The sequence below is a fragment of the Ammodytes marinus genome (genome assembly GCF_949987685.1).
Source record: "Ammodytes marinus genome assembly, chromosome: 16".
NCBI lineage: Eukaryota > Metazoa > Chordata > Actinopteri > Uranoscopiformes > Ammodytidae > Ammodytes > Ammodytes marinus.
Genome location: NC_137220.1, coordinates 9,748,001 through 9,775,827, shown reverse-complemented (window position 1 = coordinate 9,775,827; position 27,827 = coordinate 9,748,001). Strand labels below are relative to the sequence as shown.

The 27,827-nt window shown below is 39.4% G+C and overlaps 2 protein-coding genes across 3 annotated transcripts; one reads left to right on the top strand and one right to left on the bottom strand.

The window, feature by feature from the left end:
* Window positions 1-7,187: 7,187 nt before the first annotated feature.
* On the bottom strand, window positions 7,188-10,013 carry uncx (UNC homeobox; the record flags this gene model as incomplete). The annotated part of the gene is made up of 3 exons (XM_080044026.1): window positions 7,188-8,306; window positions 9,084-9,259; window positions 9,752-10,013. The coding sequence occupies 3 exons, from the start codon at window positions 10,011-10,013 to the stop codon at window positions 7,188-7,190; spliced, it is 1,557 nt and encodes a 518-aa protein (XP_079900152.1).
* A 12,340-nt stretch (window positions 10,014-22,353) lies between these two features.
* On the top strand, window positions 22,354-26,288 carry zfand2a (zinc finger, AN1-type domain 2A). 2 transcript variants are annotated; one of them, XM_080043536.1, is made up of 10 exons: window positions 22,354-22,502; window positions 23,205-23,303; window positions 23,414-23,508; window positions 23,958-24,089; window positions 24,178-24,332; window positions 24,416-24,553; window positions 24,666-24,741; window positions 24,848-24,927; window positions 25,693-25,777; window positions 25,989-26,288. In XM_080043536.1, exons 2-10 carry the CDS (start codon window positions 23,249-23,251, stop codon window positions 26,025-26,027), a joined length of 855 nt encoding a protein of 284 aa, XP_079899662.1. In that variant the 5' UTR covers window positions 22,354-22,502; window positions 23,205-23,248; the 3' UTR covers window positions 26,028-26,288. The 2 variants fall into 2 exon arrangements, with proteins under 2 accessions (XP_079899662.1, XP_079899663.1); XM_080043537.1 differs by having other exon boundaries at window positions 25,693-25,823.
* Window positions 26,289-27,827: the final 1,539 nt, after the last annotated feature.

The window sequence follows — 27,827 nt, the reverse complement described above, 5'->3', positions numbered from 1 at the left end:
GTTCCTTTTCGTTATGAATTGAAGGTCTTCTTCCAGTGTCCCTCTCACTTCGTATCCTGCCTCCTTGAACTTCTGTTTCACGGGCCTCAGCTCCTGCCTCAGCTAGATAATCATAGCCACTGGTCATCACGTATGCTATATCAAACCTTTTTAGAAGAAAGTCCAATTGCTGTTATGGCCTGGGGTATTCTGTCAGTGTCTCCCTTCTAGGATCAAGGATTGCTTTCACGTTCTCCTTAAACTAAAGCCACTCCCAAATGAAGGCCTTACTCCGCCTACACCTTTTATCTATTGACTGAGTTTTGCCTTGTGATCTGGCCATCCAATAGCTCTTTCACCAACCATTCCATGCAACCTTTTAACACTATAGATCTGCAATCCTACTACAATTTTCGACCATGTTATGTCCCTCTCAAAATTGCCTAAGCGTAGCTACAGTATATCTTAATCATGCTTTTGCTGTCATGAGCAGCAAAGGAAGAAAAACAGTCAATACTCTAAAGTTATTTTAGGTATAATGTTAACATTGAAACATTTTATATTATAAATGTATTTCATAAAATATTGATTTAAAGATCTAAATGAAATATCTGCGTATCTCTTAATAAAAGCATATTTTGATAATGCAGAATACAATTGAAAACAATCAAATTTGAACATTAACAAACGTGTTACTTGTTTCATCCACAGGTGGTGCTTCTAAACAATTTTATACGTACGTACATTTGACAACAATGATGCCACTTGACATACTAAGGTAAAAAAACAAGCTACACAATGGTGTGTACCATACTTTAAAAAAAAAATTGTGTATTACTATAAAATTCATACCGACGGGATTGAACAGTCGATATGTCCAAAGGATATTTCAAGGCTCCATATCCAGTATATGGTCTGCCAATTAGCCTACACATGAACTAGATTGGAGTCCAATGAAGACTTTGGATTTTACTGTAGATAGTTTAGATATTGTTTCATAGATTTCCCCTGAGAAGGCAATAATCGGTATAAGTGGATATAGTTGTGAAGTAATAAAACATATATTTCCATATTGCCTGTATTTTGCTGAATTATCTATGTGTTTGTACATTAACTCAACTATTACTCCCATAACTGATGTGTTCACGGCATCTTTAAGTTATTCAAAGCTTTAGAGCAAAACCATTTGTTGTCAAATTTGTAATCAAAATTACATAAACCTCTAAAACCAATGTTATTGGCTTCACAGGGACAGACCATGTTTTACCTTTGTTGATTATCTACTACAGAAGATTGAGCTATCAGCCATTTCTCCAAAGGCTCCTAAGAGGATGCCATGGATCCTATTTAAATATCACTGGGCCATTCAAAGGGAGTTTGAATAAGACGAGTAGCCTCAGTTAATATGAATGCATCAAAATGATACCAGTTCACCTCATGTATAACATAGAACATGTCCACATAATTTTAAATACACCTTGAGCATACATTTTAGGAGTATCAATATAAGTACAAAGGCCACCTAAACAAGGCATGTTGGGTCACCACAAACCTAATAAATTCCATATTGGGTTTGTTTATTTGGTTAATTTTTACTGCATATCGAGATGTGGGCTGATGTTTTTGAACTGACAAACTCACCTGGGAGTCGAGTCGGTACGCAAGCCTCATCTAGACGACCTGCAACAGATGTGATCGCTATGACAATCTGAGTCATGTGCGGTCAAAGTGTTCCTCAGAATGAGTGATTACTAAAGTACATTTATATGGTCGTCTGAGGATTTATGACACCTTGTCATTTTGGAAACTGGAGTAGAGTACGAGTTGTCAAACTTGCTCAAATGTCACTTCATATCACATCAAACATTTTGACTTTAACATGGCTTTTTGGAAGGAGGAAGCTTTCAAGTTTAAGTACTCAAGACAATGGGTTGTCGGAGAGCACTTGTTCCTTTTCCTTTTAAATGTATGTCTAAGCATATCTGCCAGTAGACTTTATATCGAGATCTCCCTCATCCTTAAACTATACCACAACATGTGTTAACCCATTATCTGCTTTTTATAGCGTTTCCTTTGTCCTATGAATTGTAAGGTTGTGTAATCCAAAAGCACAACACAGGTCACTTTATATAATGAGACCAGACAGATAGTAACAGGTGTGACCGTTGTGAAAAGACTCCTGCAACCTCTCACATCATCATGCACTGATGCAAGTGCTCTTATTGTGAAGAGGAGTCTAATATCTAATCCTTCCCTACAGCTATTCCAAGACAATATGGAGCCAGCATAATGCAGGAAACCGCAATATTTAATGAGAAATTGACTTTTTTTTGTTCAAAGGAAGAAGGAATGTGTGCATTATCGCACTTAAGACAACTGACTGCACCTTCATATCATTTGCCCTAGTGTACCTTCAAAGTAAAGAGACATTTTAATTATGTGAGGGGTCAGTCAGAGATGTATACATTTGTGTTATTGTATGTGTTGATAGTAGCAGTTTTTAAACTTTTACATTAAAGTTGTATGTTTTTTTGACCACTTGCCCCAAAGTTACAATGTGGGAGTATTTTAGTTCAACCAAGTATTAAAAGTTAATTGTGTGAATATATAGTAACAGAGTCTCTTAAGAGCATTTAAAAAGGATACAATTTAGTGCTATTGGAAATATTCATCTTAACAGAATAGTCACCAAATGCATTATCCGATTGTTTTCTCATTACTGTTTCTCACTATTTGATCATTAAGGTCACATCTCATAAAACAAGCAATATGTGAATTCAAAGTGTCCATTGCTTGGACATTTCCTTCATGTCATGGATGTGAAATGCACTTGTTTGCTGGATGCAAAGTGGTATTTTTTCCCCTAGAAATGGTTCTTGGAATATACCTTATTAATCAGAAAGTTGGCATTTGGATTGTCCGGACTCTCTGTATATATTTTGTCACAATAACTCTGATACAAAGATGAAGAAACTCAGCACTCGCACAAAATATTATGAAAATCATGATTTTCTTTTCTTCATGTATTTTTCAGGAAAACTTTATGTGTTCTGTATGGTTCTTATTTGTCTGGGAGATTTACTGAGTAAAGATCATTGAATGCATTACTTAAAAAAAACACATCCAACACGCTAAGATGTTTAACCATAACAGCAATGTTTTGCTCTGCATACAGCTGTTACATTGTGATCCTCCTTTTATCCACCTTTTTAACTCATCCATAAAGTATTTGATAACTTTGGCATAAAAATGCATTGAGAATAAAATGGGTAAAATATATTTGTATTGATTTCTTTTTTTTGGATAATTTTTTTTAGAAAGACAAACAGACTAATTGCAGATGGTGTAACTCATATGGTCAATCTCTGGTTCTATAATTTAGCACAGATTAGAATTTTAATGAATCTTTAGATTGTAATAAAATAAAATAAAAATTGTGTTAACATCACACACAAATGTTTGATTAGAGGGATTTTTTTGGGGGGGAAATGCACTCAAAGATAATTAAAATAATTTTAAGGATCGTCCAGAAATCAATGCAGATGGTAATTTCAGGCTTATCCCAGGTATGCACAGGAAAGATAAGAATGATTAAATCCAGCGGCGCATTAATGAGTATGTAGATGTGAAATAATCCTAAAAGGCATGGCAGAGTTGCTGAAGGAGAAGCCAAATGTCAAGTGCCATTTCGTTTTATGGAGGAGCCTTTTTAAAGTGACACGGTTCTTTCTCAGATATCATACACAGCCATACAAAGTGCACAAGAGTAGCCTGTGCACGTTGACAGGTTTGTGGCGTGTTCACACGTTGGCCATTTGAGTTGATTTGAGCATGAAACTTGTAAAAATACTTATGTCACAGTTGTAATATTGTGTCATTTGTGTCAAATGAGGTGTGAGGGAAGAGCAATAAAGCCATAGATCAAATAAATACTCAAGGATTAAATATTACTTTTTGTTTTGTGTAAGGTGTTAGCCTACACAATTTTAGAAAAACATGAGACAATCATCATAGCATAAATGTTCTGCAATCACAGTAAAGAGCTAAATCATTTCACTCATCCGGCGCAGTAAATGAGAACAATTAACGTTTTAATTTGACAAAGTTTACTTGAATATAATATGGAGAGATAAACTGTGATGGGAGCTCGTATGAAAACATTTGGTTAGTCATTTGGTTTGGAAATGAGAGGCTTATTTCTGAAGACGCTGATTTCGGCTGCTGCTCGAATTTGCTGCAAATGAGACCCTTAATAGCACGGCCGTAATTAATTGTGCAAATTTGTTTCTATTAAATAAAACTAACACATACTGAGAAAACTCTATTAGCCTTAATTAAGCTTGATATCCCAATTTAGGGGAATGTGTGGTTGAAAAACAAGCCGTTTTGGTAGATTTTTTTCTCTGTCTCTCTCCGATAGTGAAAAAGCCCCAGCTTTTTTTGCCTTTGGGCTGCTTTTCCTCCTCTGAGAGTTGGAAATGAGAAATGGAAATGGAAATATCAGGAGGTGCTAAATTAGCTGCCTGATCTGCACTTATTGCCGCATGCAGGCCCCTATTACTTTGCCAATCTGTGCCTCTCTTTTTAGCATTCCGGGCATGGAGAAGCTCCGAGATAGCAAGATTTATCAAATGGGAAAATGAATGCATGATGATCAGTTAAATTGAAAATCAGCGTCTGCATGACAGCCCGACCTGACACCTCCGTAATTAGAAAGAAAAATGATGGCGTCCGATGCATAATAGAGCAAAAACAATTTACACTCTCCCATAATGATCCGGCGTTCAAATTGAAAATTTCTCCCGGTATAAATTGAATTCATAAAGTATGATTCATGGACGACACATCTCCTGGAGGCTGCCTGGGCGCATATCGATTGATAGTTTGTCTTGAATCATGCAGCGTGCAGCTCTCAGGCAAGAAAAGCTTAACTACTTAAGCAAATCGCTAATTTCACCTTAAGGCCACCAATGTGCAGCCAGCGATACTCCTATTCAGTGTGTGCTAATGAATTATGGATGAACTGGGCACACGTCCCAAATAGCCTAAGAGTAGAAGGGGGAAAAAATACACATAAGAATCCAAGGTTATTTCAAATTGGCCCCGGTTATCATATAATTTAGTAAATTAACCCTATTTTTTATGCGATTTTAAAATAATTGACAACCTATGAATTTAATCCATTCCCATCTTCAAAATTGTGTCAGAATATTCATGATTTAATTGTGAAAACATGTGGGCTATTGTAACCTTATACTACAATTTGTTTAAAAAAAACATTGCAAAACTACAAATCCCTTCAAAATTTAGGAAATTATTAAAACATAAAATCCTTGTAAACTCATTTGTGACTGGAATATTATCGCAAATATATATATGATATTATGAAAAATTAAACAAATAAATTAATAAACAAATAAATAAAAAAAACACAAAGAACAACATGGTCTTTATAATCTCAGCAGTATACGCAGCATGTGGACACAGAGGTTACACCTTTAAAGCACAGTCTGTGCATGCCTAATCTGCTGCATGTTCACTGTGTGTGTGTGTGTGTGTGTGTGTGTGTGTGTGTGTGTGTGTGTGTGTGTGTGTGTGTGTGTGTGTGTGTGTGTGTGTGTGTGTGTGTGTGTGTGTGTGTGTGTGTGTGTATGTGTGTGTGTGTGTGTGTGTGTGTGTGTGTGTGTGTGTGTGTGTGTGTGTGTGCGTGTGTGTGTGCCATGTTGGCTGTGTGTGTGTCTGCCCCTGCCCCCCACCAACCTAATAAGACATTGCTTCCTAGAGCAAACAGCTGCATGGGTTGAAATTTATGTAAATATTTTGAAAGGGACACTGGCTCAGAAATTCATTTGAGCCGGCTCAGATGTAAAGCTCACCACCCCGATGATTATTTTCAATTTATTTGTAAATCAAGACCCAAAGAAAACACTAAAGGGGCTCGAGGATTTTAATATGAGCAGGAGCCATGTAGCTGGACTGCATGTTTCTTTTGTTTCGTCTTAAGAATGTTTTCATTTTCTTATGCCATTACGTTGCAACCTCGACATTTTTTTCCTTTGGGGGTGACGTGCTATTGTGGTCAACGCTGCAAACGGGGGGAGCAGATGTCCCAGATCCCGCGTGGCATCCCCGGGGGCCACCAGCCCTATTAGAACAAATGTGTTCTGCTATTGTAAATAGGCACGTTTGCCTCAGCCCGTCCTATTACAGCCGACGCATGATCAATAGGCTGATAACACAGAAACATCAATGTAAAGCGACAGAACAATGAGGGATATCATCGAACATCTATCTTAATATAGCCCTGCTACAAGGGGCCCTGACAAAGTGGAGAGAGAGAGGGAAAAGAAGAAGAAGAGAAAGGGGGGAGGAAAAGAAGAAAAAAATGCTCATGAAAATGCCTCCCCACGAATCCCCATCTCCTATCCAATATGCACAAACACACACACTCCCAGCTGCCGGGGCTATTATTTTCCTATTTCAATTTGACACCCAGGCCTTTTCATGCTAATTCTATTATTCTTGGAAGTTTATGTGATTTCATATCACTAGAAATCGGTAATGTATTATAACCCCCTTTGAGCTAAAATAAACTGAATCCCCCTGCAGTAGCCACCGGGAAAATAATTACTTTCATATCAAAACTCTGCAGGAGTCGAGCGGGTCCTTTTCGCCTCGGGCTCGTAACCTCATTTCAGTGGGGGCTTATAGATGAATAAATTTGTTAAGGCAATATACAAAGTACAACATGAGATTTCTTAAGAAAGCCCTACTGTACTGATGTGGTCCTTCTTGCGCTGCTATTTAAGGTCTCACACGGTTAGAGGTGCTTGTATACAATAGATTTATTTAAGAAAAAAACTTACATATATAAATAGTATAATACGATTTTTACAGCTCTTGAGGATTTTTGTTGGTCTCGTGGTTTGTGTTTTTTTGACAAGTTATCACACATTAAAATGATTTCTAGAGACTCCTGACTCACATACACACACTTTCAGAGAGAGAAAGAGAGAGAGCACACACACACACACACACACACACACACACACACACACACACACGATTATCAACACATCAGCAGATTAGATTCAAAGATGTGGTTTCTGTTTAAGCTTTGGCCTAATGAAAGGTGTCGTTGAGAGGCTATATCAGTGTGAGTCTTTCTTTTTCTTTTCTTTTTAACCCCCCAAATTCAATTCCAAGAATTATTCCAAGTCGACATCTTCTTTAGAGTCTGTCATTGTGTCTGCTGGACTGCTGTCACTGAGGACAGACTCGGGCTCCTTGTTCTCTAAATGCTCTTGTCTGTCTGCATCGACAGCTTTAATAATGCGTGGTGGACTACTGTGTTCGTGCATGGCGAAAGTCGTTGACGCGCTGCAAGTGACAGAGGTCTGAGTAGTACTAGTTATGTTAGTGGCAAAGGCTGGCCTAGACGGGCTGGTGTGCGGTGAACGTGCCTTATTATTGTCCTCTGATGATCCCACCACTACTCCCTTATTAGTTTGGACCGGCGAGATGCTCCTACATGATCCCATCGCAGAGCTCGCGCGGAAACTACTGGACTGGTTCATTCTGTCCGATTTGGAGTCACAGCTGGAGTCAGAGTTTGTCATTGTCTTCAGCGCCGTTTGAGGAACAATGAATCCAAGCGGCTGCGTGATGGGATAGAGAAGGAAGTGTCCCTTCCCTATCAAAGGCCGTGAGGAGGCGGGTAAGGCCGCGGGGTGGTGGGTGCGTCTCGGTCTGGAGTCCGAGAGGAGGCTTTCCACACTAAAAGGGTTGAGTTTCTGCACGCCAGAAGCTCGGCTGCTGCTGCTGCTGCTGCTGTTGTTGTTATTGTTACTGGAACACGTCATCAGGCTTGACCGGTGGTGGTTCATCATGGCTTCGGCCGAGTCCAGCTCGGAACCGCCAGCAGCGTCCTGGTCCAAGTGTCTTTGGTTGTTGTGGTTCGGGGTGTGGAGAGCGTGAGGGGAAGTGTGGTGGTCGGATTGCGTTTGGTTTCTCTCCACGTGTGAATCAAAAGGCAGGCCCGACGTGGTGTGGTCACTGTCAGTCACGTGTGACACCCCGCTGTCGCTGTCCGAGCCTGGGGTGTGGAATAGATCCCCGGACAGCAGCTTGTTCTGGGACTTGAGGAGGCGTCGCTCCTGCTTGCGCTTCTTCTTCTCCATGCGGTCCAGCTCCCTGCGTGCGATCTCGTCCGGGTCCATGGGCTCCCCGCTGCACGTGGTCGGGTGCGCGTTGTGTGCCGGTCGACCCGGACCTTTCTTTGTGTTCTCCTTTTTACGCCATTTGGCTCGGCGATTCTGGAACCATACCTGTAAGAGAGAGAAGTGAACAGCACGTGTGTAAACAATTAATTGGATCAAGTTGGTTCGGTGTTAAAACATCACATGGCCTTCAATTAAAAAAGCAGTGTGAACACAGACAATGCTGTAAAAGTTAATGTGAAGCCCAACAATGCTTTATATTTTACAGGGTGCAAAGTATAGCTCAGTTTATTTTATGGTTTTAATTTAAAATTGCTTTTCTATTTTTCCTAGATTACACTCAATTTAGCTTAAACTTGCTGCTTTAATCAAAGACATTATCCTAATAATATAAAATAAGTTGTTATATTTATTCATGCAGTTCAAAGGTTATGAATAGAGTTCACTTCTTCTTTATTGTTTCTTTGTTTACCCAGTATTGTCAATACATTTGACTAATATAACGCCAAAAATCCTGACAAAATAATTAGTTAATAAAGACAAACTATTGGCCAGTATTAAGGCAATATTATTTTTCAAAATATAGGTGAAGGCTAATTAAAATTGATTTATTTGACAAGCATAACCCTGGAAGGTCAAACAACACACATCCATGCAATGGGTCAAATAAATTATTATTATTTTAAAATGACTGAAAGGAATTTATTATGGGCAACATTATGCAATCGAAAGCTGTTTTTGTTTTTCAGCAGCAAAATAATAAGACTAAACAATTGAAACACTGAGTCTTCGCCATGAACGAATAAATAACAAAGGGGTAAATACACACACAACCTCATCAATCACAACAACTAGAAAAAACATGGGCACAAAATGAATATTTACCTGAACCCTGGACTCTATCAAGTCGAGTCGGAGAGCCAGTGCCTCCCGCATGAAAACGTCAGGATAGTGGCTCTCATTAAAAGCCTTTTCTAATTCCTCCAGCTGCCAACCAGTGAAATTTGTTCGTGTTCTCCGCCTCTTGCAACCGGGGCTATCTTTGTCTGGGTCCCCCGAGTCTGACAGGAGAATGAAAATAAATGTAAACAATCGATACATATTTTTTTCTTAATAACCACATTTTAACCCCAATTCTAAACAAGCTGGTTTCATGCAAATGCAAATAATTCAGCAACACTTTGGGGCTCAAGAGAGTGACTGCATTTTCAGCCTGCTGCAAATCCTGCAGCTTCTGTCACATCTGTCGCCTTTTTGTGAATCAGGAGGAGACTCCAGATGTTAACACGGGCACTTCCTCGCTCTTGTGTTTACTGACAGGAACATTGTTTTTGCTCGGCTACATCTTCAGCTTTCGATGTTGGAAATGAAGTGGGAGGCGAAAAATATAGGCACGTCTGCTCCTCTGCGTGTGTGCCTTAAACACACACCAGCAAATTAAGGAGAACTTATCGTCTTTGTTGCTTTCTGCTTTTTGTCTCTGTGCGATCAGCCTATACATGGGAGGACGTGTTATTGTGTAGTAGTATATGACATATAGAGTGGCTTCTTACCTGACAGTTTGTAGTGCTGATTATCTCCATTCAACCCGCATCCAGACGACAACATGGGGTTGGAATTGCCAACCGACGCCGTGCAGGAGCCATTTAGTAATCCGTCTATTGAGAAGGGGACCGCGGACGCAGACTGGAGTTGATGCCCGGCTAATTCATAAACGTGGTGGTGGCTCAGGTGGTACGGGAAGCCCACCATCCCGCCGAGAGAGCCTCCGAACGGGGCGTGATGAGGGGGATCCAGTATCCTGCTGTCCATCATCCCCGCGGGCGTAAAAGGAAACGACGTCTGGAGGCCAGGCGATGGTTGAAATTTAAAAAGCATGCAGCAGCGGCGGCGGCGAGTGTGGCCAACGAGCAGGGGACATGATGTGAAGGGAGGGGATGAGCCCTGTACTTTATCCACATGAACCTCCCCAATAATTAGCCCGGGCTCGGTGGAATACGAGACCCAATGAGAAGCCCGTAATGGACGCTGACGTCAGAGGCGCGCTCCGGCAAACGCTCCCCGTATCGATTGCTAATTAAAGCTGACATCCCACCTCAATAAACAATATCAGAGCTGTCACAACAAGACAGGAGGGCTTTGATAAGAACTACATCGCAACTACACGGGGGACCCACCGGGAGGAAGGGCTCAGGGCATGCCGGGAAGAGGAGGCTACAGGCGGATAGGTTCAGGCCACAGAGCCCCCGGACTTTTTGTTCATTGAGGACCTGCAAATAGATGAATTATAGAAAACAACAATACATTTAATTTTCACTCAAATGAAAGACATATATGTTTATTGTTATTATTATAAATTCGTGTAACTTTGTATTTTTTATTTTTTTAATATTTTTTTTGTATTTTTTTGTTGTATCAGGCTATGTTGGTACTCACTGGGAGGGAGTATTAAACGGTGAAAGCTCATCCAAAAATTTAAAAACTACAATAATAACTGTTAATATGTAGTTGTATTAAAAAAAATCTCAGTACGTCTGCCACGTTCTTTGGACTATGGGACCCTTTCCTTATCCCACAGCAGTCCCACTGAGTAAATATATCCCTTCCCCCTGTTAGTTATGGATCATCATTTAAATGCATTAAACCTTCAGACTCAGGCAGGTTCACGTGCAGGGGTGCAAAACAAATAGGGTGATTGGAGAAATATGGGTGTATTTAAAGGTGGGAGCTAAGATACTGCTGAAGGCACACACACAGCGAATGGAAAACTGTAATATTTTACTGTTACAAGGCGAATGCCTCAGTTACGATCCACGTTATGCGCTACATGAACAACATATATGGCCAAATAATGTAGGGCTACAACTAAGAACACAGACAAACAATTCAATATCAAGAAATAAAATAGCCAGAAAATAACATAGTCGTATATATGTAGGCTAACATTACACAGGCAACATTTCCTGTCAGGAAACCAAATTGGAAAAGCTCCTTCACTTGTGCAACCCCACTGCGCTCAATATGTGACCAGCCTAAATCCTATCTGCTCATTAGGTTTGTCAAATAATTAATTCGACTTTATTTATCCCAAGTCTGGCGCTGTCACAATGTTAATCAGAGTTGAAATTTCGCACCCCACTCATTCCCTGACCCTTGGCACCCGGATTGGCATGTTGTAATAACCTGAATCTCTCAACAGAAGCTGCGATAATTGTTACCCTATTAGCATGCAAATTGTTTAATTAATATTATTATGAGGAAGTATATAATCCGCTCGTCACTTGACCCCCGAGCCCAAATAACAACCCCTCTGTATCTCAGCGCGTGTAGCCCTACATTTTAATGAACTCCTCAGAAATGATCTCGCCCTATTTATCCATCTTGCTCCTCATGTGGGCTTGTCTTTTGAAGCCTTTCCCCTTCTTTGTATTTTAACTTTAATTTTAACGCACACGGACAAGATCTTATGAATAATTCCTCCCCATTCATTTCCCCCTTTTGAACATCTAAAATTCAATAATTGCTTTTCGCCGTTTCCAAGCGTGTATAGCAGGCTGTGGTCCCCAACTCGGCCACACACACACACACACACACACACACACACACACACACACACACACACACACACACACACACACACACACACACACATACAGGGGGCTCAGTGAAAGGCAGCCCTTGACATAGTCTCTAGAGACATTGCATTTAAATCCGTTTTTCTACAACCGGGTGACATTGTCAGATTCTGGCTTTAATTAACCCGATAATAAGGCGAACAAGGCCGGCATTCAGACGCGCTGTTGCCCCTGCCTTGTTACCTTCTTATAACTGAACCTTTTTGGCAGCAGTTTAGAGGGGAAGACAATAATAATAAGCATTATTATTATTATGTTTTTTTTTTCTCGCTCATTGAGACTTCTGAGTCGTGTGTTGCAGCTGGACCCATCGTCTTTATATCCTAAGCTATGTATTGTTGATCTGAATCAATAAGAGCACATGCAGGGCCAATAGACTAATTGATTAACTTTCAAAATATAAGTGGTGGAGGAGAAATCATGACTGACAGCTCAGTGTTTTCCTAATATATATGGTGCACAAATATATGATACATAAAATGAAAACTGAGGAACACCCTTTTTGATAGGCCACCTAGCCTATTATAGAAATGTGTTGAAATCAGTTTGCCCTTTCTAAAACAACTTAGTACTTTGTTACATGTTATTCAATTTAAAATGTCAGGGCCTTTCTGTTTTAAACCACAAGGCTTAAGTCAGGTGTGACCCTTCACCTCAAGCACCGTTTGGATGATAGAACACCATTGCCTCCCCCATTACAGATACACATTATACAAGTCATTGTGAAGAGTGACTGAAAGCTATGGTACGGCCACTGACAGCCTGTAGAGTGTATTATATCTATGATGAGATCATGCTTTTGACTTATGGACACTTTATGCTTCTAGCCAGACAAACTGCTGCTGTGGCTTTATGCTTGAAAGGGTTTGTTTGTATCATTTAGAAGTGTTAAACGTTGCCATATATTCACTTGGGAGTGCTCTTAAGTTGGCTGGTGTATAGGTGTTTCACAGTGATGTGATAGGTGAAGAAAAACAGCAGTGGTGCTGATGGAGCACAATGAGTCTCCCCCTCTCTTTCTCTCTCTCTCTCTCTCTCTCTCTCTCTCTCTCTCTCTCTCTCTCTCTCTCTCTAAAAAACATTGCAAAAGTTCAAGCATCGCCATTTACACGCGCGTTTTTCTTGACCCATTGTCCATCAAAGTTAAGTTGAGGCTAAACTAACAAAGGTCAACCAGTTCTACCTGCACTTCACCTTTCCTTCCCTAAATAAGTTTCTTCAATGCCAACTTTTTATGTTGCTGCAATCCTTAACAGGATTTTGGAGCACTATACCTGCCTCCAGATAACCAGATGCTTGAAATGAATAGGCGTGCCAACTTAATAAAGGTGTTCAAATGATACACCTCAACCCAAGACAAGACACAGGCCTTATCAAGACACCCATCACAAATCAGATGCTTACTTTAGCAACACAGAATCAAATTCATTTTTAATTAGGCAGGCAAATTAATAGGCGGCAGTTTAGGAGTTTAATTACTCAATTAACTTCACGCACGTTAATTTTTAACTATCTAAATTAGGTTGCACATTATTCGATTTGATGATAATTATAGAATTAAATCTAAATTAATTGTTTTGGATGATTTGGATGAACTAGATGCAATTCCAATTAAACAGTAGGAGAAAGGGGAAAAAAAGAGCTGGTTGCCATTTTAAGCTCGCAAATCCTTTGATTCGATTTTAAGCAAGAAAACTCTGCCTCGAAATATTTTCCTCTGATCCTACAAATTCTCTCTCCCTCTAATCCCACAATTAAAAGTTTCCTCCCATCTAATTATCTGTAATTGTGCCGCTGTCAAAGTAGAATGGAGAAGTGAAAGCGATTGATTTGGACTTTTAATTCAGTTCATTTCTGATAGAAGCGAAAGTAATTCCCTTCAAATTACCTCATTCAATCCTGACACCCTAATGCCCTTCAAAATCTTTTCTCTCTCCTTACTCCCCAGCATTTATATATTAAAAAATGAAGCTAGAATGACTAGTGCCTCCTAATAATAATAACCAAACTTCCATTAGAATAATAATTTCATTTCAATTAAAACTGACTTATCACCTTTGCTAAAACGTGCTTAATATGCCGAAAATTATCAATGCTTGAAGGAGCCCAAACTGGGGAGTCTAATTGTAATCAGCAAATCAGAGGTGCTTGTCGCTGCCGTGCCTTTGCAGAGAGGCAGTCTCGGAAATAGAACTAATTTACTCAACTCCCCCGGGAAATCCGCTCAACAGATTAACATTTTCAAAATATAGTAATGATATAATTTGAGAAATGGTGACGCCAATTTGTGAGGAGCCTTTGTGCAGAATAATTTGCATTTTTTTTTCTTCCTTCGCCACCGCCTGCATTTTGCCCCCGTTAATTACAGCTCCGCAGATGAAGGGTGTGCTGTTTGACTCAGTGCTTATTATTCAACTTCAATCTAATAGTTCGACTATACAGGAATATATTCATATATATATATTTAAGAAAAAGTCTATAGTCTATCCGATTTTTAAGCCATCCTCCATATAATCCCAAATGGTTATGGATGGGTGAAAGTATAGGTGCATACACTGTATGTCTTGTCTGTCTGTCACTGTGGGTGACTGTTATTATGTTATTATAGCTCTTAGCTTCTTTGCATCACTCTGTTTGACTGTTTCTAAAGGCTTGTACAAGCAAATGTTGGATCAGGTTGATTTTAAGCGTATTGGACAGCGTCAAACACCCCAAAAGTGTAAAAGTAAGTATAACAATATAATGAATACACTCCTCTGCCCTGAAGGTCACTCATACACTATATATGCATCTTAATTACATAGCACTTTCCACTTTCACAGGTTACATCCCTGAACTTTAGAGACTTATCAAAGATCAAAATGCACATGGGCTAAAGTTGGGACAACGCAGGTATTATCGTGAAATACTCACAAGTTGTGAGGCATGTGTGCTTTATTTCGGCTGTAGCCAAATTGGAATTGATGGCAGGATAGCTTGCAGTCCCTCGCTGCCTCTTCCTCACATTACAAAGATCTGCTAAAGAAAGAGAGAGAGGGAGAGAGAGAGAGAGAGAGATGCTGATGTACAAAATAATATACCCAAAAAGCCTCCCAGAGATATTTATTGTAGCAATAGGCCTACAAGTGCAGCAACAAATGTTCTGATACTAAACGACAGATTGGAGATCAGTGTAAACTTTTGAGACGCATGCTCGACAAACTTGAGGCGTATGTTTTACTGCTGCTTTTGTTGTCTTTCTTCACAAAAGAATTATGTTGCAACTTGCAACAAAAACAAGTATATTCTGGGCATCATTTGTGGTTGATTTGGTTCATGAGTTGAGTTTACTGTCACACTCTGCGGGAACACAACCACTCTCTCTCTCATTCTCAATTCCTGCATTTTGTGAGAGATCTGTCACGACCGGACTAGTTTACGCACCTTGAGGCCTCTTTGACCTCACGTGAGGGCTTCCTTAAAACCAAATCTCAAAAGACCTGCTTCAGTGTGGATAAAAAGACCTATGGTGCCCTCTAGTGGCTGTGCACTTTTCATTGTTTATTATAGTGTGTCATCATGAGCAAGACTGTTGATAGACATGTACACATAATGAGCAAACATCTGGAGAGGTTTGAAACACATCAGGAGTAATGAATGAATGTGTCAGCGTCGACTTACAACACATGTTTATGCATTTGTGTCCAAAATATCCAGTCTGCCAGAGCTGACCTCTGACCCCTGCCTGCCAATCAATAAAGCGTTTTATTATTGCTATCAGAGATGTTATAACAAAAGCATTATTTGATAGTGTTTATACCGTTTTTACTTAATAATAATGATAATAGAAACATATTGTAACATTTGCAAAGTGCAAAACATAGTAACACAGGTCCAGAGTCACACACACACACACACACACACAATTTCAAAAATGTTTTAAAGGTGGTCTGCTGGAGGTGAATTATCCTTTGAATAATTTCTGTTTATGTCTTATTTTTGGACATAGTTTTAATCCGTTACATAATATTCAACCGCATTGTGGACATATTCTGTCATTCTGTCTGTATCATGACAATAGATATTCTGAAACTGCGTCCTTTACAAAGGTTGAAGGGGAGGTCTGCTGGGTCTACAGCGTGGGAGAAAAGCTGCAGAAGTGTGTGTGTGTGTGTGTGTGTGTGTGTGTGTGTGTGTGTGTGTGTGTGTGTGTGTGTGTGTGTGTGGAGGGGCCAGGTGTTCTCAGAGCGCTGCCATCTGGCCGCAGTGTTAGCAGCTTATGAGGCAGGTGTTTCAGAACAGCAGAGAAATGTGTGCTCTCTGTAACTGCCTCTGTCCTATACTGATGATGTCCTCCTGTATTATAATATTTAACATCTAAAAAAAAAAGAATATGTTCACTAATGTCATTTCAATTCAGCCACTTTTTTTCCCTCCTCAAATGTTATTGAAATTAATTAGAGTCTATGGATGTTTTTGACCAATGATTTTGCATTCAACCAATAAAAAACAGTAAATATTGACTGCTTTTGTTATGTATAAACCTTGTGTAGTATTGTGCTTTTATGTTAGAATAATATTAATAATTAAACATATTACTATGTATAATATTTTGACCATGTAGAGACAAAATACAGACAAATAGATGTTGTGTTAACTGTGGTGTCTCAATCCTCTGGGGGTCTCTATTCACAGTCCCTCCTCAGCTCAGAGAGCAGCAGCTTGTGGAAGAATCCTGCTGCCATCAACTGGTAACAGCTGCTAAGACACCACTCAGCCTGGTGCTATTGAACCAGCAAGCACTCTGCTCCAGAATTCACATTTTTAAGCCATCGGTTTGCAAGAGATTTAGCCTGAGCGCCATCTAGAAAAATGTGGGGTTCATTTTCACTCCATTATACAGTCACCAATCTGAGAGAACAGTCCAAAGTCGAATTTCGAGGACATCATTTAGAAGATCCGTACTCTCGGTAAATTGTCATAAGATTGGATGACTGGACTTTTGAGTTTAAATAATTGATGTCAAATTGTGCTATTGGAATAAAAGGGCTCCATCTCACTTTTTAATAAAACTTAGTTACACACATTTTCATGAATGCTGAATATTACTTTAGGCCATTTCAAAGACGGTAAATATTTCAAAGGATAGCAAGGATGTAACTACTTTTCACTCTTATTAAAACTAAATCAACCCTCAATTTAGCTCATCCATGGTTTGCATACTTATTTAAGAAATACTTTCCAAAGGAGAACATTTTGTAAATGACATTTAAAAAAAGCATGTAATAGTGAATGCAAAATATGTGAAATATACAGGAGTTGAATAAATACAGTAACGAAAGAACATTGTATACCGGAAAAAAAGATACAGATTTAATATACATCAATTCAAAAGTGTTTTGTTACATGAATGCATTGTATAACTTCCCCAGTTCTGCTACATAATGTTGAATTCCCTCTGATCAAAAATAGTCAACTGCATCATGGGAGAGAGGAGGCAGCAGACAGTGTAAAACAAATAGCAGATCTCAATAAGTTCACCAAATTAAAATCAATTCATTTAAACTGACATTAAAAGACATTCTGAGATAGCTAACACTGTGGGGAGTAATCTAGGTCTTTTGGAGGACATTGTGTAGAATGAAATATCATCAGCAAGTCAAATACGTTCCTCAATCTATTACCTTGACTGTAGTGCTAAAAAAGGCAATGAAACTCCTAGTTATATTGTAGGTACAAAAAATGATATCTACCAGCATAAAGTGCCTCCCACGCCATCCAGCTAATGACAATGAGAAAAATAATAATCGCAGGTTATCACTGGGCAAATGTACCTCCTAAAACATACTGTGAATAAAGCAGCAGGAGTCCACAGACACCTGCAGTTGCCAACTGGCTTTTTATTTAGCAGCCGACTCAGCAGTTAAACTACTGTCCTGCTGCCCACTCAATGGGAAACTCTCTCTCTTTCTCAGGTAAATATGTCTTTACACACCCCTCATCTTCATAACTCATCCCATGGGAACAATACATACTGACATCATCATGAAGAGTTGATGGTGCTCCGTGGCCCATTAATGGTAAATATAAGTCTGATCCCTGAAATCTAGTATATATTGCAATAATACTAAGGCTTTTTGGAAAACCCCAAAAGTATACAGGGGAGAGTGGCCTAAGTTGTGCAACTTTTCACTCAAAGTGACTTTTCATTTAATTTCATTTAACTTTTATTTATCCTCGAGAGACCAATTGAGGGGTGACCCTCATTTTCAATGACGTCGAGTTCAAAACAAATTCATAACAACAATACATACAAAATATTCAATGCAAATACATCAAATACACAACAAGTGAAGAGAAGAGAACAAAACCAATTGAAACATTTACAAAGTGGTGAAGAGTGGCAGCAATTAAAAGGAATAAAGTACAATATAGTCTAATTAAAACAGTTACAAGTAGAGTTTGGCAGATCCAGGATAGTCTGTTTAAATTGGCCAAAGGATATGAATGTATTTAGTTTAATTTTTAGCTGTAAGTTGTTCCAGGAGTCGGGGGCACTGAAGCTAAAAGCTGTCTTTTCCAGCTCAGACCGGGCTTGTGGGACATAAAGCATAAGCATGTCAGTGGAGCGGGTTTGATAAAGCCCATCTGAAATGTGCAGCATTTCTGTTAAATAACGAGGAAGCTTCCCAGTCAAGGCTTTGTAAATAAAAATGTGCCAATGTGCGTCACGTCTCTCTTTAAGGGAGGACCACCCAACCTTTTCATATAAGAGACAATGGTGTGTGTCATAAGCATCTCCTGTGATGAATCTTAAAGCAGAGTGTAAAGTAAGGCCTTGACAGTAAATTCTCCAACTCAAATATGTACATATATTTCAGGGTGTTGTGCATCCCTGGCAATAAAAACTTTGGATCTGGAATAAACTGTTGAAGAAATATAGCTTTCGGAAAAAAAGTTGTCTTGATGCACAACTTGCCCCCGGTGTGGTGTAAGTTGTGCGGTTGGAGAGATTACCATGGGGTGAATTGTGCCATTGATATATATCTCATAAACTGTAATGCAAGACAAATCCATTAGACAATCACTTATTTAAGGTGTATTTAAAGTAAATAGTTGACAAAGATTGAAGGACAATTTTCTTAAACAAGGCCTAGCAGATCTAATGGTTTTACCTGCAAAGCTCACAATGACAAAGTCACCATCATCATCTTTCTGGCCATCTGAACTCTCATCAGTGGTGTCGTTAAGTGGAATTGAGATGTCACTCTCTTCTGAGCCACTGTAGACAATCACTTTCTTTTGGTGACCAGCGTATACAGCCATGCCACTGGCACAACTCTCAGAAATGTACTTTGCACTAGTTGCTCCGTGCTTGTGGAACCAACTGCCACCTGACAAATGTGATTCCCCTACATTTCTGCCTTTAAATCAAGGCTCAAAACCCATATGTACACCCTGGTGTTTCTTCCCCATTTACTATCTTACCTCTGCACTACTATCTGTGTTTATGTGGATGTATGGGCTTTACGTCTTTTATTTTGGTTATTGTTATTTTACCTTCATTGTTTACCTACTGAATGCACTATGGACAGCACTTTGGACAGTGCAAACTGTCATAAATGTGCTTTTATAAATACATTTTACTTACTTACTTACTTATAACTCACCCAGGCCCTTTGGCACAAATCACCCCAATCCCAGAAATTTGGATAATAAGCATGATGCAGCAATTTAGGGCTGACATCGTGCTAACTGTATAGACTCAAAATGTAGCATACCAAAGCACTAAAACATGTGTCAAATGTTTTCAAACTTGTCTATAATTGTTCAGACACAATAATCTGCTTATATCTTATTCCTTGTGTCTCCCTTCTTTACAGGATGAGTCAAATGGATGGCTCTTCTTAAATATGTGGTCACATTTCCAATTTCTTCCACGGTTTTCTAGAAACAAGGGGTGTCACAACTTCCAAAATGCACAACTTAAGCCACTCTCCCCTACACATTTTAAAAAAGTGTGTTTGGGAAATCTCACAATTCTCACCGCCAAACCAGTTTGCAAATGAGATCGGGAGAGTGTAAGTACTGCCTTAATGAAAACAGCCCTGCACTTCAGCAAGAATAAAACACCCAGACATTGATCTACACTTGTTTTTAAATGTTTATTATTTGACTTAGCTTTAAATATTCTCTATTTTAATGTATATGTGCACCATCAAACTACGGCAAATTCATTTTATGTGTGAAACTACTTTTCTGATTCATGTTTAAACAACTATTAGGACGAATATAATAGATCATATCCTCATTGACATCCATGTGTACAATTATATGATATAATAGGCCTAAATAACTGACCACAAGAGAGCAATAAACATTATAAATGGTTTGTCTGCTTCTACTTGCTTTATTTTGAAAGAACCCACCGGCAGTGTGTTGTGCCCGCATTGCTGTAGCTTGGTCAATTTAAGGTTTTGCAGTTCTATACGTTGACCACGCGGTGGCAGCAAACACAAGACAAAACTGACACGCATAGGCCTTTCACACCGCCGCAAAATCGGAGCTAGTTCTGGGCTTGTTCGGAGTTAGAGCCAGTGTTTTGGTTTCACACCGCCAGAGAGCCTGCTCCGGGCCGTAAAAACCGGGGGAACTCATACCCCAGGATTGAGCAGGGTTTGATAAGAACTGCTTGCGCGAACGGTTGGGGGAGGGATTATCCTGACCAACCAGAGCAACTCAAACCTCATGCCCGCCATATTTAAAAACACCGCTACTACGAGACGTAAACATAACATAATTACCGAACGTAGCGATCAAATTGACCGGCGAGAATACGCTGTATGGGTCCTGTTTGCTTAAGAAAGCAAAGCGAGAGCCAACAAGTGTAAAAATAAGACGTATTCGCCGCTGTTGTTGTGCTTAAAGCTAGCGGTAGCTTTAGCGTTAGCCACAAGAGCAGCGGCGTCGGGTGACGTACACACACGTTTACAGTGACGTCATGACGTTGCTCTCTTGCCGGCTCCATGGCTGTCTCCGGTCGATGTGAAACCAACCGGTTCATAACTGGGATAAGGCTGTAACCAGTTTTGAACTGACCCCAACACCAGCCTGGAACTGACTCTTGGTTCATTTTGGTGTGAAAGGCCTAGCAATGGTAAGATTAGCTAGCCTGGTGCTACCAGACCATCGTACTTCATTTCATTTGGGAAAATGAAATTTGGCCGGAAGTAGGCGGGCGGGCGGAGCCAGGCTAAAGATTAGCTACTTAAGTCAGAAAGTTAGCTCAGTTAGAAAAACGTAGCAGGTAATACCACAATAAAATAATAAAACCAACTGAGTATTGAAAGGTCCACTGCTTTCTGGGATGTAAAATGTTTTTGTCATAGAATAAATGTTTGTTGTCATTCTTAGTAACCAGCAATGTTTGATAGGCAAAGTTAGGAGGGTTGTTTGAATATCCTGAATTTTCAATAGCCATCTGGATACGCTCTTTGGATGATAAAAAGGCCTCATTAACCAGTTTCACAAATTGTGACTGTACATTTACAGGTAGCCGTGGCGGGCTGCCGCCATATTTGTTTTGATTGGGAAACACAAAGGTGTCGGCATCAAAGGTTGTGCATGGTCTGCAGCACAAAGAGACAACTGTTATTAAACAACTATTCATGTGATTATTACCAACACGGACGCTATTGTTTTTATACATAACATCCACATTAATAATGAGCTGTACATTATATTGAAAATAACAACTTTATTCCAATATTGATTTCCATCGAATTTAATAAGTGTCGCAGTTCATCCATGTGACCACTGGAGGGCGATGAAACCGTTCATCTACACACAGCATCAAGCTAGACACAATACACAAAATAAAACAAGCATTACTTCCTGCTTACAATATTGGGACATGCTATTTATCATTTCATGAGAATGTGTATTTTTTTAGAATATAAACTAAGAATGTAAATACCAACACAGATAAAAAGAAAAAAGGGAATGTAAATTCAAACAATTAGTCCTGTTGTGATCATTCGTTTGAGACTGCTTATATTGGTTTTCTATATTTTTCTATAAGTTTTCAAGGTATTCACGGGACATATTGACAATGGCATCACTTGCATTGAATAGGGAAAAAAGAATGTGCTATTATAAGATAGATAGATAGATAGATAGATAGATAGATAGATAGATAGATAGATAGATAGATAGATAGATAGATAGATAGATAGATAGATAGATAGATAGATAGATAGATAGATAGATAGATAGATAGATAGATAGATAGATAGATAGATATTTGGCAAAGACAAATAAAAGCAGTAGCCCTCACGAGTTTTAAAGAAAGAAAATATTTCTCTGGCTGGTTCCAGAAAGATCCATGTGTGGATGTTTCCAGACTTTACCTGTCATTTCCACCGACCGTCTATAAAAACCACACCTGTGGTGACGTATGTTTTCCTGATGTTCGGTGACGTAATTTTGGTGGGAGGACCGTGCATGACGCAGCAAAACTAATAAGCAAAACTTGATGACAACAGACAGCGGGGCTCAGCTGAGAGGGATATATAAGGTGGAACACTAGCTAGAAAGACACGGCAAAATCAACATTAACCTGGATAATTTAACACAACATCGTTGCCTCCTGCTATAACACAACAAACCGCGAAGAACAAAACGGAATTTGGTGAGTACAATTTACACAAACGCTAGGTTTAGCTGGCAACGAGCTAATCTAGCTCTGTCCATTGCACAGCTTGAATAGCAAAACAACACGCTGATAACGGTATTTATAGATGGGGTTGAGTCTGTAGAGGGAAAGTGCAGCAAATAGGTTTATCTTTAACCACATAAAAACAATGTTTTCGAAGAAAGGTTACGTTATGTCGCCTTATTGCTTAGCGACAAATAAGCTAGCTGCTAACACCCGTATTAATAAACAAGTATAAATCAAGACGATTCGAAAAACATGTTGTTTCGTGATTTGGTCTCAATAACGTGACAGAATCCTATGTTTGTTGATCAGTTGTTAGTCTGCATGACGGTAATAACTAACATAAGCTGTAGTTATGTAACCAAGCTAATCGTTTAAGTCAGCCTGGCCTAGCTAGCCATTTAGCAGTCTCTGTAAAATATCTCATAATACTCACTTTTCCCATATTTTTTGGACCAAGACAACTTCCGAAATCCAAAGTCAGTAGCGGCTCAGAGCTAACAGCTGTACAGTAATACACTTTTGTCTCGATGTTATAACAATTCTTACAAGTCATGATGACTTGACTAATAATGCCTCAGTTAGCATTAGCTAGCATGTAGCGAATGCAGCTATTACACTGCTCACAGCTCACAGTAAGTCACACTAAATATGTTTTTTTTCTCATTCCTTCAGGTTGTTGAGATCTCACCGCTCTCAACCATAGACGTGTTTCTGCGATGGAGTTACCAGATCTGGGAGAGCATTGCTCTGAGAAAACATGCAAGCGTTTAGGTAAAGAAGACACCGCCCTGTGTGTTGTTATTTCCTGCTCAATAGGGTTGTTTTTCCTGCTCAATATGATTTGAACCTGAAATTTAAAAAACCCTTCCTTGTCATTTCAGATTTTCTTCCTATGAGATGTGACGCCTGTGAAGAGATCTTCTGCAAGGACCACATAACCTATGCAAATCACAAATGCATGTCATCCTACAAAAAGGTAATTTATAGCCATCCCCATTACATTTTTGATATTGTGTTGAACATGTTCTAGTTCACCTTGCATGTCAGTTTGTACATTCATTTAGCCTCCACCAAAATTAAAAACCATTGCAGAATATTATCATCTTGATCAAAATCTGACAATCAGAAACATTTTTTTATTACTATCAAGCATATTGTCTCTCATTGCTTTTATTCTGTGTCAAAAATCAATACATAGTTTCAAAGAATCATCATCCCCTCCCTATCTTGTTTTAATTTTTTTTACACACTCATATATATATACTGTTTTTTGTCAGACTTGACCACATGTTAGTTACGGTATTTAAGATATTATAAAAAAATTATGATAAGATATTATTCTTATATTATGAAGTACATAATTAAACCCTGTGTGGATCTGTGTTCCTGTGTTTGCTTAATATTTTAATTTTAATCTTCCTGTAGGACGTCCAGGTCCCCGTGTGTCCTCTATGCAACATCCCCATTCCCGTCAAGAGAGGAGAGATGCCCGACATTAAAGTCGGCGAACACATTGATCGAGATTGCAAATCGGACCCTGCAACCAGAAAGAGAAAGGTTCATATAAAACTGAGGTGTTTCCCCTTCAAGTCGGTTAGAAATCTAAACGGCAATAACAGATTTTCTCCTTTATTCTTCCTTTCAGATTTTCACAAACAAATGTTCTAAAGGAGGCTGTAAGCAGAAGGAAATGATGCGAGTGACCTGCGACCAGTGTCATTTAAATTACTGTCTTAAACACCGGCACCCATTAGACCATGAATGTAAAACTGATGGGAAACCTCCTCTGTCCAAATCAGGGTGAGTACCGTCACTCTTCACCTTCAGACGCTGTGCTTTTATCTGAGCTATCCGACTAAGATGATTGTATGTTTCTGTCTTAGACATGCTGCTCTACTGAGGACCCAAGGTGCTTCCTCCGCCTCTGGATCAAGTTCCTCTGCTTCAGGGAACTCTCGAATGGTTTCAGGGAGACCTGTTTCTAATGGTCCGGTTGCTAATAACAGAGGCCACAGCAGTGGGTAAGCAATTCTTTTCAGTACTGATTTTAAATGTTTAATATTAAATAGTTAAATAGGCGCCTACAATACTAATTAATTTCCTTGTTTTTATGTTTTCTTCACGCTATTCCAGCTCGATTCCGCGCATCCCTACTTCCGTTTCAGCACAGAATGTAATACCTCCATCAGCATCCTTTCAGGCCGGCCTGGTATGCACATTATTTATATGACATCACCTGATTTAAAAAAAAAAAAAAAAACCTGATCTGAGGAAAATTTAAACAAGAGCGTGGTGCTATGGTGCTGTGATTGCAGACGGAGGAGCAGGCTTTACAAAGGGCTCTGGAGATGTCTTTGGCTGATTCCAGGCAGGAGACTGTTCAGCCGACCCTTACGTGAGTAACCATCAACAGGAATACTCAACATCAGCACCACTCCCAATACACTTGTGTCAGCGTGCTGCCGTTGAGAGAAGAACAGTGTGTTTTTCTCACTGACCTTCAGCCTAATAGTGGGGATAATGCTATCAATACTCATTCAGACATTTGAGATCGACATATTTTGACGGGGAAGAAAAGAGACATGTGATTCGCGTCAACTCTTCAGTCAAATCCAAAATAAAAATATTTATCTATATAGCAACTCAAGTAAACAACGGCTAATTAAAACAAGTGCATAACCCGTACTACAATAAAATTACACTTTCACTCCATCAAATTTTAATAAATATATAATTCATAACAAGATCACCAATTTTTTATAAACTTTTTTTTTTAATGATGTTTCGTTTATAGTTCTTTTATTTTCCCACGAGTAGTTTTTCCAAAGGGATGTAGAAGAAAACAATCTTTCTATCTCTTCTATTCACTGTCAGTGTAGCGGGAGAGCTTTGGTTTTAGTAACTGATGAGGAACATGCATGAACAGTTCATGTAGTTTTAGATGTTAAGTCAAATCAATTCTACTAGGCTCCTGTTTTAGTACCCCCCCCCCCCCACCCCCCAAAAAAAAATTGTTGCCAGTTGGTTCAAAATACACTGTATACAGCCAGTTAACCAAAGGTTTGAGGGGAACATTTTCACTCGGCTGCCACTGGTCTTCAAATTGTTTTTTCACACTTGTTGCTTGAGTGTGAGGTTCTTGTATTTTTGTGTGTCTCAGCCCTCAGGAGCAGGAGGATCTGGCTTTGGCTCAGGCTCTCGCTGCCAGTGAGGAAGAATACAGACGCCAGCAGCAGAGACAACAGGTACCCGGAAAGCTTAGCCGTCACTAGCATGCTAACAGGAGAGCATGTAGGTACCCTGTTGTTGCCATGGCAACCCACCCTCTTTGAACTTTCTTGATTGGCAGGAGATGAAAGAAAAATGTCGCCCTTTTTTTGTTCCATTTTTTTATTGTATGAAACGTGAGGTGATAATTGCGTCCTTGTGCATTAACTGTATTTTCTCTTTGTTTAGGGGAGAGAGTCCAACCGGTCCAACTGCAGCCTCTCTTAGTCTCTGACAACCGTTCTAAATTCAACCTGTGCTGATTATCCACGAGGAACTGCACATGTGGGATATCGTTATCCAGGATCAGTGATTGTGAAATGAAGAAACACTCTTTGAAGTTTGCTGAGATATCAACCGCCTTCTACAATACAAAGCACATTCTATCCCAGCAGGATCTGTAGTTTTTACTAATGATTTACTCTGTACATATTTTATAAGCCAATCATGATGAAACCATTATATTACCATATATGAATATTGAATAAATTATTTCAAAAGTGACACCTGGAATGTTGAGTCGCTGAATTGATTCAGATTTGAAGACGCACTTCACACTGAGAGTTTGAGTGGTGAGGGGGCCTAGTGTTATTAAGGCAAATCAGCCAGAACATTGGAGTTATCAAGTGGATTCATTTATTCAGGGCCAGGGTTTAGAGTTGCTGTAAACGACTGCTGTTAATTCAGACAGTTTCTGCTTAACTTGGGCTGGTTTTACTCAAAAGAACAGTCTGTGGCCGTTGTGCATATTTGCCTGGTGGAAAAACGTAAGTTAGTGATGGTTTGAAGTTTGCAAGTTTGTTTTTACTCCTGCCAGCTTTCTTGCGTCTATGGCTGAAATAATCTTTATAACAACAGCTTTGGTAGTCTATATATATTTTTTTTAATAACATTTTTTGGCATTTTCAAGCTTTATTTGATAGAACAGAGTTGAAATGGGGTGACAGAGAGAGAGGGGGGATGAGCTGCAGTAAAGGTCCACAGGTCTGATTCGAACCCACGACCACTGCAACGAAGACCGGAGCCAATATGGTACGCACTCTATCCACTACGCCACCGGAGTGCCCCCTTTTGTAGTCTATTTAATACATTTATTTTGGTACAGATTAATACATTTTGAGGATTTGCTTCTTTGTGTTCTATGATTTTAAACAAACAATTTGAAGATGTCCCCTTCGAGACATAATTAACATATATGGCTGTTTTGTGAATGGTTTTTAAAAGATTTATGAATTGAAAACTAATTGTTGCAGTTCATGTCATTCAGGCTTTACACAGCAGGTGGCAGTAACACGTCATATATAAAATCATTTTCATACCAGGCTTTGATGTTTGCCTCAGAGCTGTCGGTGAGAGAAGACCTCTGTTATTTGATCTGCTTTTTATTCTTGCAGAGATTGAATTGTCGCGCAAAAATGACTCCGTTATCTGCATGATGAGCACCGACATTGTTGAGGTCCACTAAGGTGTTTGATAGATGGTTAAAAATGCTACATTGAAAAACAAGGGTGTTGTGGTGATGTATGCAGAGACATGCACATTTATACTACATAGGATCTCAGAGTTCAATACACCTTCATATTTCCACCGGTGAAGTAGTGGGTCTGAACTACTGCTACTATTTTGAGGCAACTATACCTCCAGAAAAAGCTGTCCAACACCTTTATAATACAGGCTGAAGGAGTTTCAGAGATGGCAGATCAAAATAGGAAACTCCAATTTAAAAGATAGAAGTGTTTGCTGTCTTCGCTACAAAGGTCCTTCGTCTAGGTGTAAGAAATATTCAGCCTCTGAGGTTGGAGACAGAAGTGTTTCGCCTCCTCCAAGGACTCATGGTTGAGGGTTTTTGTGTTTGAATATGTTCTAGTGTCCCTTTGAGGCTTTTCTTATTGACTGCTGCTCTGTGAGGCTGAGGGCTTTTTTATGAATAGGCTGCACTGTGCGTGGGGAGGGAATGACTCATCCCCGTTAGTCTTGAAATGTGGCCCTGAATCTGGTGTATGCTGTCACAGTCACTACTTAACATAT

Coding starts and splice junctions, on each gene's coding strand:
- zfand2a (XM_080043536.1), top strand. CDS start 23,249: ATGGAGTTACCAGATCTGGGAGAGCATTGCTCTGAGAAAACATGCAAG. Junction 24,554..24,665: donor AACAGAGGCCACAGCAGTGG/GTAAGCAATTCT, acceptor ACGCTATTCCAG/CTCGATTCCGCGCATCCCTA. Junction 24,742..24,847: donor CATCCTTTCAGGCCGGCCTG/GTATGCACATTA, acceptor CTGTGATTGCAG/ACGGAGGAGCAGGCTTTACA.